At 48.0% G+C, this 9,839-nt stretch overlaps 1 protein-coding gene across 1 annotated transcript in view; it reads left to right on the top strand.

Moving 5' to 3' along the window:
- Window positions 1-9,839, top strand: part of RAP1A (RAP1A, member of RAS oncogene family) — a 41,386-nt gene that overhangs the window by 14,401 nt on the left and 17,146 nt on the right. Inside the window, exons 2-3 of the mRNA XM_009639399.2 lie at window positions 2,192-2,262; window positions 6,202-6,285. Of these exons, the coding sequence (XP_009637694.1) occupies window positions 6,229-6,285 (57 nt within the window). The 5' untranslated portion in view covers window positions 2,192-2,262; window positions 6,202-6,228. The remainder of the gene's footprint in view (window positions 1-2,191; window positions 2,263-6,201; window positions 6,286-9,839) is intronic.

The raw sequence follows: 9,839 nt of genomic DNA, 5'->3' as shown, positions 1-9,839 counted from the left end.
TCGCTTCGGAGAGCCCCTGATGGCATCAGTGCCCGACGCTCCTGTTTCTGGCGTGCGGTGGTGCTGCGCCGGGGCCTCCCGCAGAGGCGTGCTGCCGACAGCGTGCCGCTGGGCTGCGGAGGTGCGACGCGCTTGCACAGGCACTGCGTGTTTCTTACGGGAAAGAAACCTCATGGATTCCGTAAAACAATTTTACTTTGTGGGTGATGCAGCAGTCACTGGATTCTACTGCGGCAATGCTGGTTGCGAGCGGCCAAGCGATGGTTCCTCCGCTTGGTGATCACTCAGGGTCACTGGGCTGCTTGAAACGTTGCTGGCTCTCTCCTGACTTCTTGACAGCGGAACGTACGATGTTTTAATCTCTGAAAACACACTGCAAACGTGATACAACCTCAAGCGGGGTTAGGCTGACCTCAGTTTGTCTTTTGTAAGTTTTGTGTAGACTGTATTAGGGAGAAAAAGTCCAGTGGGAACAGGGTGATTTGGCTGAAGCAGCACCCATCTCTGCTGCAGGAGAAAGCTGGGTTCTTGTTGTGGGAAAAGCAAACTGGGGGAGAGGAGTAAAGAGCCTGGGGAGCACAGGAAGCTCCTGAGCGCTTGGAGATCCGAGCGCTTGGAGATCCGTAGCAGCCGGGTGGGGGTTTGAGGAATCCAGTTTGTCAGAATGGATGGAGTCTGTTAATCTGTTAAAAAGTGGCCGTGCCTGTTCACACCTACCCACAGGACGCGTGCTCGGGGCGCAGTGGAAGCCCAGCCAGTGCCCTCGCTGGCGTTCCCAGCCCGAGCGGCTTCGCTGCAGCGAGTGGGGGCCGCGGAGGAGCAGATGCTGCCCCCTCTGCCCGGCTTCCCCCCTGCCTCTCAGTCCAGCCGCGGCCTTCTGACTCATTTCATACTGACTCAGGTTTAAAATATCTTTGCTGATCTGTTATCTCTAGCTTGTTCTTCAGAAACACATTTCCCCGGGTTTCTGGGGTAACGCTTTCCCACGCCGGCACAGGCACGGCGGTGCTGCAGGTGCGCGGGCGGTGGGGGGGGGTGGTTTGAGTAAGTTGGAAGGGACGTGGGAGACCGGATCCCGTTGGCTTTCAATAGGAGTCGGTCGTTGAATTGTTCTTTAAAATTCCCGCTGTACAAGGAATGGTCAGGTATGGAGGGAGGATAGCCATCAGCACGTACTTGGGGATGAAATCCGTGGTATCGGGGTGGAAGGCGTTGCCAGGGGAAAAAGTGAGACTTTGGAAATGTGCGTGAACTTCTTGCAAATGCAGTCATCAAGTAGCGGGTACAGGGGACTGTGGACAGCATTGGCAACTTTGCATAAATCCGGTAAAAATTGACGTAAAGAAAACAACGGGCGAGTTATTTAGATAATGATTTGAAAACGGGGCATAAGAAGAGAGAAGTACATCTCCCTGTGATGGCAATCTTTTCCTGCCATGTCTGCGGGCTGTATTTTATTGCTATCAAATCTGGTAGACAAAAGTCAGGAACATGAAATTTGCATTAAAAAAAAAAAGGGAAAAGAAACAAACCCCAAACTCAAACCAGCAGGTAACCTGTGCTCCTAAATGAAATCTCGAGCCCCTCGGGTGGGTCAGGGTGGGCAGGGTGCTGGATGTGCTGTGGCTCTCGGTGGGTGAGCCCGCTCCGCCCCGGGCACCCTGATTTTGGGCTGAAGCTGCACTGCTGACGTGGATGAGCGGGTGGCTGAGCTGACGCTGCCTAGCATGGGGACGAGTTGTACTGCTCGCTCCCAAAAGCCGGTGTGGCCCTGTGTTAAACAGAAATGTGAACTGTACGGTTGTGAGCTTGATTTTTGCTTTTTCACCTAAGAAAGTTCAGTTTTGTGTTGTCTTCCTATGGTTTACCTTAACTGCGAGTCCAGTTTGTGAAGTGGTTTTTTAATGACATAATCAAGTAGAAATTGTGTTTTGCCATTGGATTCCACCCGGCCCCCTCCAGTCTTCCCCTGTCCTAGAGGCAAGGTTAAATTGTGGTGGAGTTTTTTTGGGTTTTTTTTTTAAGGTAGTTTGATTGGAGTAGTCAGAAATTGTGTAGAGCTCCATTGATAAAGAAAAGAGTGGATTTTGTAACAGGCGTGTTTTGGTTTGCAACCATAAAGAGGAGATTTGGTGCTTGCATACAGTGTAATTTAAAACATGATTAATTCTTGTATTTTGTTTTCTTTCAGTCCCTTGGTAGGGAGCCTGGGAAAACCTTCAGTCGGGCTGCTGACACTGATGAGAGATCTTTTATGCCAAGGTAGGAGTTTTTTAATGTTCTCAATACGTTTCAAATGAAACTGCTAACTGGGAATTGCTAAGTGTGTAATCCATTGCTTAAAATAAAAACTTGCCTGAACCTTGTTTCCTGTAATGGGGAAAAGAAACCCTGAAGTCTGAAGTTCTGTCTTTCCTGATGTCCTCTGCTCTTCTACAACATACAAATCTATGATTACAGGGCACAGGGTTGGGGTTTTTTTTTAAGGCTGAGTCAAGAATGTGTCTGCGTGGTTTTTTTTTAGTCTTTCGTTATCATCTTACTTAATGGGGATTGTGTCATCGGTTACGGCCAACGTTTCACCAAGTTATGCAAAGCCATCAGACCACGTGCTCTTACCAATGTCTTCCTCCCACTGAGCATCGTATCTGCACCCCCGGTACTCACAGCTCCGCCAGTGGTCAGGAGAAGCTAATGAATACAGACTGCCTTCTGCGGATGTGTAAACTTGCGCTCGGGATTTGCATTTTGCAGGGTGCACATCCCGTTTCAGGTTAGCCTGCAGTTCTTGCACCCGCTCCCTTTCAGTGCTGTGCTCACTGAGCTGCTTTGTTTATGCTTCTCTCTCTCTCCCCACCGCCCAAATGACAAACTTCTTGATGGGCTGGTAAAACTTTTGTAACAGGAGCGGCTAATTTTGGTGCCAGGTTTGCCTCCCGAAGGGCCTCTGTTCTCCCCACACCATCCTCCCCGCAGCCTCTGCCCGGCTTCTTCCGCTGGTTGGGAAATACCCTGAAAGTTTTGCTGCTTTGTACCCTGATTCAGCCACTCGGTTGCAACAGGGCGAGAGATGATTTGTGCCGTTAGGAGAGCGTGCGAGGGCTTGGCTGAACAAAGAGGGGGGCGAGCGGGCGCTTGGAGCCGCGTTTCAGGTTACAGCTTCATCTGCGTTCGCATCCGTCTGCTGGTCCTTCTCGGAGGTCCTGCGCTGCCTTGCCTTTTTGTGGATTAAACCAAACATCCTGCATCTTTTCATCACCTGTTGGTCTGTTCACAGGGTAGGGCCCTTCGCTCCTTCGGGGAAGAGCCGGGCAGTTTGGGGCTGATGCTGTGAATCGCTGAGTATCCGTTGCTGTCACTTCCCAGGCGGTGACAGTAGCGGCAGGAAAGAGATGCTCCTGTTCAGGATAGAGAAGAGCTGAATGCTGAGGTGTCAGGTGTTCTGCAGTGTAGAAGCCAAGTTCGTTCGTTATGACAGATGAAATCTGAACCTGACTGATTTATTACTCCCCGTTTGAGGTGGCTGTACAGGTGCTGGGTGGGTTGGAGCGTGGGGAGGAGGGAGCCTGCGGCTCAGGGCAGCGATGGGTTGGTACGAAACGTGTCCTGTGCCCCAGGGCTGTCCGGCCCGAGTTAGGTGGCTGCGTGTGCCTGGGAAGAGGGAGCACGAGCAAGGAGACGCGCTCAGCTTCTGCTTTATTTTTGCACCCACGGAACTAATGAGAGCAGTTTCACAACATATATGACAACACTAAAAGTTATTTTTTTACACTCCTTAGCGATCGTATTCTTTTCTTGAATCGAAAGAAACACTTAACGCCCATCATTTCATTCCACTTTGCAACGTAGCCGTCGCTTCACAGCACGCAGCTCCACCACGCCGAGCTCTGGGTGGAAATGAATGCTGCTGTGTCTGACTGTGTTTAGGTGGGCATAAACAGTTCCCAAATGAAGCGTTGGCTGGGGTGCAGCATAGTAATTTCTTGAGCACTCTATTCACCTTGTATAAACAGATAACATTAACATACTTGTGAAGGAGCTACAAGATAATTAAGGCATGTGGGGTTTACAGTAATAAGGCTCATGCGTTTCGGGATCATGGTTTCCTGTTGCACCTGAAAAAAAAAAAAATCAGCAAATACTGTAGAGAAGAAATGAGAAGTTGAGTCTTGTACTGCTCCCAGCTGAAACTTTCCCACAAGTATTTTTACTATAAATAAGAAGTGAAAGAGTTCACAGCTAAATTTAACCCTTAGCTTGATTGCTTTGGGGTTTTCTTGGGTGGAACAACCTGGAACTGTAGGAAGATGAAGATAAACTGGATCAATAAGCTGCATTTATACTTTATAAAAAATGCATCGCCTTTTAATTTTTAAGGATTATCAAGGGGAAAGTCATTGCTAATTGGAATTCCCCTCCCATCCAAAATCATGATTTTTGAACGAGAGGAAGTGAATGTTACTTCTCGGGGAAATTTTTAAGCAGAAGAGCTTACAGCTGCCAGAATTGTAACCAAAAATGTTTTCGCTGTACCAGAGTTCATAGACATTGCTTGCTCTGCTTTTACATATTTAGAGTTACCATTCTGGAAAACCCCTTTCAGTTTGACTTAGTTTCACAATCTCTATGAAGTTAAGCAACTGCAGCTCTTAGAGGTTTCAAGACTTGAAGAAAAACCGCCTCAAGGTGCTTAAAACTATGGGCTGCTGCTGCTAGTCTCAGCTTTATTCCCCCCTAAGGCTTGGGAGAGGGAAGGGCAGCTTGGCTGCGGGACTGCAGGGAGCCTCAGCGCGGGCAGGCGAGCCCCGAATTTCTGTTCTGACTTAAAAATGAGCTCGAAGCGGTGCTAAACCAGCCGCAGACTCTGTCTGCCTCTCTCCAGCTGCGTGCAGGGTTTTGTTATTTTTGTTTAAGCCTGTGCTTGTGTCACCATTAGACCATAAACCCCCCTGTGGTTGGGGGGTGAGGGCCGAAAGGGGGGGATCTCTGGGCAAGGTCAGCGGCGTGTTCGGCTGCCTGCCCCGGTGCAGCTCAGGCTGGGACTGGCTGTGGCTGTGTGGCAGCACGTGGGGTTTCCTCTTGCCTCTTGTGTTTTAGTGTTTTATAGCTTTCCCTTGGGAATTTAAATGATAGAAAAAAACCTGTCCCGATTTAATGATTATATAAACTTGAGACACAGATTGTCAGGGACTTGTCCCCAGTTGCAAAGCTAAAAATACGATCCCTGTTCTTCACAGGCTGTTGTTAACGGTAGTCGACAGGGTGATGCATTTCTCTATCAAACTACTCGGAATACGTTTTTTGGTTTTGAAGCAGTCCTCAAACTGTAGCCAGTGAGCCCATAAATCCTGTGCCAACGTTAGCTGAAATGCCTTTGGGAAGCGCAGCTTGCCCAGCCTCGGAGCGCTGGCGTTTCTGCAGCCTTACTTGGGAAGAACGCGCGCTCTTGCTGGGGGACGAGGGGGATAATTAGCTGCTGAGGTCATTGTTTGCTTGAGCCCCGTTGATAGGGACAGCCCAGCCTGGCTTATAATGTAAACATAGTGTAAAATGTTTATCACCAGCTTTGTCATTTGCCTTATTTGTCAGGGAATCTCGGTGAGAATGAGGAGTTTTCTGGTGCTGCGTAGCGAGACGAGGGAGTCGCAAGATTTCCATAAAAAGGCAGAGCCCTTGCTTGGGCGAGCAGAGAGGTTCTGCCTTGGCAGCCGTAAGTTAGGCCTGACCTTTTCCAGAGAGAAAATACTGACCTAAATCCTTCCCTGCTGGGGGTGGCTGGGAGAAGCAAACCTCCCTGCTTTCATCTTACTGATGTAATTTTCTTGTCCGATACTCATTGTTTTAGGCTATAAAATGCTGAGAATGCAGGGGACAGGCAGCGAGAGCTCGTGCTACCCGGTGCAGCTGGCACGTGTGGCTGCGCTGGGTCCGTACCGTGGTGCATTCATCCTCTTCCTCTCCCACCCCCAGCAGGCTCACGGGTCGGGCTTTGGGCATCTCACATAAACTGGGGCTGTCAGAGCGGCCGTCTAAACTTGAGTGCCCAGGTGGAAAAATAAAAACCCTGGCTGTAACTAGAGAGATTTTTGTTCCCAGGAGTATTTGGAGAAGGGGAGAGTGTTGCTGCTTCCAGAAGACAGTGCCATAAATTTGTATGTGCAGGTACGCTTTTAACTGTCGGCTTTTTTTCCTGCTTTCCAGATCGTCGCTCTTGGAACAGACCACACCATGCGTGAGTACAAGCTAGTGGTCCTTGGCTCAGGAGGTGTGGGGAAGTCCGCTTTGGTGAGTTCTGAAACCGGTACACAACCTTCAAAACTGGCCTATCTTACTGCAGACCACGCTCATTCAGTGCATTGGGCTATCTATTGCTTTTAACACGCATAGTGCCCTCCACGTAGCCACTGTTACACGGCTGAGATCTCTGAGTTTGTGGCACCGTTTTGGAGAGCAGCGGGCGATTAATCGCTGTTACGATAGTTAGCGTTTCATTTCTGCATCCCCCATGGGTGTACTCTTGTAGATGGCTGCATGGCTGTATTAAAGCCTAAGCCACGCCGCAGCAGTGAATGAAGTCTCGCCGTGGGTGGCAGTGAATTAGCGACGGCTGCAGCCTTGCATACCCTGAAGCATGGTTTCTGTCCTGGACAGAACCTGAATGAGCAACCTGGCCTGGAAACACGGGGCAGAAGGAGAAGTCACCTCCTCCAGCGTGTGCGGAGCAGAGGGATCAGCAGACTGATGACACTTTGCACTCCTTAAGTGCTCGTGTTGTTTCTAACAAGAGGTTTACATAGCAGAGTTGATAGAGCATTGTCAGGGAGATTTCTGTCCCCGATTTATCACAGATCAGTCATGCAGCTTACTCCAACAAGAAAGGCAAAGAACTGGTCAAGTGTGAAGTTATCTGAAACAAGGGACTACACCATGTTGCATCTCACAGGAGATGATAATCGCTGACCGGCCGCTGCTTCTTGCACCATTGATTGTTCTGCTGAAATGGGCTGCTAATAATCGTGGTAAATCCAGATGAGTAGGAGGAAAGATTATTCAATTACGTATCAAACTTGATGCCCTCTTTCAGAGATCCCATCCTAATCTTTACAAGATGTAGGCGTAAAATTTTTTTGATACACTCAATTCGTCCACAGCAACTTCAGCAATCTGTGACTTTTTCCACCAGCATCCCCTTGACTGAGTATCTTGCTTTTGTTCTGTTGAAGGCCTCACTGGGTGAAATAGGGCTGTTATTAATATGCTGTACATACAAGTTATTCAGCTCCTGACATCCCTGCATTTCCTTATTTGTGATGTAGAGTCTGAGCCAGCATCCATCGCTGGTCTTTTTAAAGGCTGAAGTGCAAACGGTCTGGTGAACAGAAGTTAAATTCTTTTTGGCAGTCCAGGTGCTAAGTAAGCATCTATTGTAATTATATATGTACGATATATTGTAATTCACACATAACACTGATCCGTTATGTTTATAACAGGACACGATAAGTGCCAATTAGCAGCTGAGAGTGAATAATACTCAGCTTTCAGGATGACTGTTTCTTCACAAGCATTAGCAAGGAGACGTTACAGGGTGGGATTTAAAATAATAGGGAGGTCACTTTAAAATTTCTTTCTTTGAACTGTATAAACTAAAATGTCTAACAAGGAGGCTGGTGTTCCTTTGCAGTTCTGTGTTTTCATGACAATATGGTGTTGTTTCACTGCAAATCCTTCTTATGGTTTTAACTCTTCTGTGCCGATACCATGCTGATTGCGCCTTCCGGTAATGATGGCGGGGTAGCAGAAAACCCTTCGCAGTTATTAAGGCGCAGTTATTTTGCAACTTCTTTGTAAGTGTTCCCTGCATAGTGGCTTTCTCCCCATTTGTGAGGAGAGTAAAAATCTTCTGGAGCATCAGTGGGTAGGCAGTTACAACCGCGTACCCAGTTGTGCATAGTCCTCTATAAAACGGGAAACCAAAGCTGGGGCGCACAACCCCCAAACTAATAGAAAGTTATAAAAGTCTTGGATCCATGCTTAACCTGAAAACAACCCCAGGTTTGAATCTTCTCCCTTGGCCTCTTTCGTCCTATAATCAGTAGAAGTACAGTACATCAGAGATTAGAATATTACGTAGTGACATAGGTTATGAATGAAGTTGAATATGATCATCATTAGGGTCATGTGTAATTGGTGTCTGTGTGACCCCACGAGCACCAGCTGAGATGGCAAAAGCAAGAGCAGTGATTTATTAGAAACAAAACCATTTGGGAAGAGAATATGTGGGTTCAGTGAGTTTTTCTTTGAGCAGTACTGTGTTTGCAGGTATAAAATAAGGCTCGGAGTGTTACAGTGGAAAGACGAAATGTCGTGAGTGGTTTGTCAGATTCTCGCGTTGAGGGCTGGGTCGCAAACACGGTTCCCAGAATAGAGTGGTACAGATGTGACCGACTTCAGCGCTCAAATGTTGGCCTCCTAGCAAATGGCAGCCGCCCTCGGGCTCTCTTTGGTTGGTAGCTGTGCTGCGAATCCCGAAATGCAATCTGCAGTTCTTGCTGTGGTTTCCAGTGCTGGTATAACGCAGTAAGCCCGGTCAATAGTGGTGTCTTATTATCATGATTTCACTGAGATCTGTTCTCTGAAAGGCAGACCAGGACAGCCGTTCAGCGTGGCCAGAAAATACTGGAGAAGCAAAGGCTTTGATCGTTAGAGTGTAAAATAGGTTTATTTAGTGTTACAGGGTGATTTTTAAATGAGGTAGTGCTAGAAATCTTTTCTCCTCGTATTAAGAGCGAGCAAACCATGAGGAACTGCTGAGTTGCCAGCGCACAGCGAGCTGTTCTGCGTCGGTCTGGCGTACGCCACGCTGAAGGTTTGCAAGTACTTGGGTGACAAATGTGAGCCCTCTTGCAGTAAAATCTCAGCCTTCTGTCCAAACAAAATACGGCTTCTCGAAGCAGGCAGTGGCTGCACAGAATTTGTGTTAAAAAAACTTGTGGAAAGTTCAGCTGGCAAAAGATAGTTGGGGGGGTGTGTTGGTTTTAAAGAGACGAAATTAAGCGCTGGGCTCTGGGTGCTTAGTTGTACAAACAAACCACCTTGTTTTACAAACATCAGCCAAACCTCCTGCCTCTCCTCTGCTGCGTTACCACCTGATTCCAGATGATTGTAGGTAAGAGCAGGAGGGACACGGGGCGAAAAGGAAGAGCAAGGTTTGCCTTGGAGAGGACGAGCAAGGCTGCGGCTGGCAGGAGCCAAAGGACGCCACGAACAGAGCCTGGATGCCCAGAGAGGGGCCGCATCCGAAGGACGGCTTGATGGGAAATGTCTGGAGTAGATTTGCTTTGAATAATTATACGGGAGAAGAAAGACTTCCTCTCTGAAAGGAGCGGTGTCTCCTCCTTCAATGGTTTAAAACCAATTGAGTATCTGGAGACGCTCCAGATGTAACTTGCTGCCCTGAAATACGTCTGTGCTCCGGGCACGGACTCCAGAGCAGCTCCCGCTGTAGCTCTAACATGATTTGAACTGAAATGTGGATTTTCCACGGGGTATTTTTCCACAGCACACGGACTGCCAGTCCCTCTGGTGAAATTTCAGGTCTTCCATATTTGGTGACTTTTATTCTCCTGAAGCTGCAGGCACTGAAGCAAAGGCACTTTTGAGGCTGTCGTCTTCTAGGAAGAAGCAAGCAAGCAAACAGGGTACATTTCCAAAAAGTTCTGAAAGCACGCTTGAATGAAGCGATTGTTAAAACAACGGAGACTACGCAAATTTTATTTAAAAAAAAAAAAAAGAAAAAAAAGAAAATTGATATGGCTCCCCCCCCCTTAGGTTTCAGAACG

The sequence above is a fragment of the Egretta garzetta genome, unplaced genomic scaffold (assembly GCF_000687185.1).
Source record: "Egretta garzetta isolate BGI_Z169 unplaced genomic scaffold, ASM68718v1 scaffold245, whole genome shotgun sequence".
Classification (NCBI taxonomy): Eukaryota; Metazoa; Chordata; class Aves; order Pelecaniformes; family Ardeidae; genus Egretta; species Egretta garzetta.
This window is presented reverse-complemented; position numbering and strand designations above follow the sequence as displayed.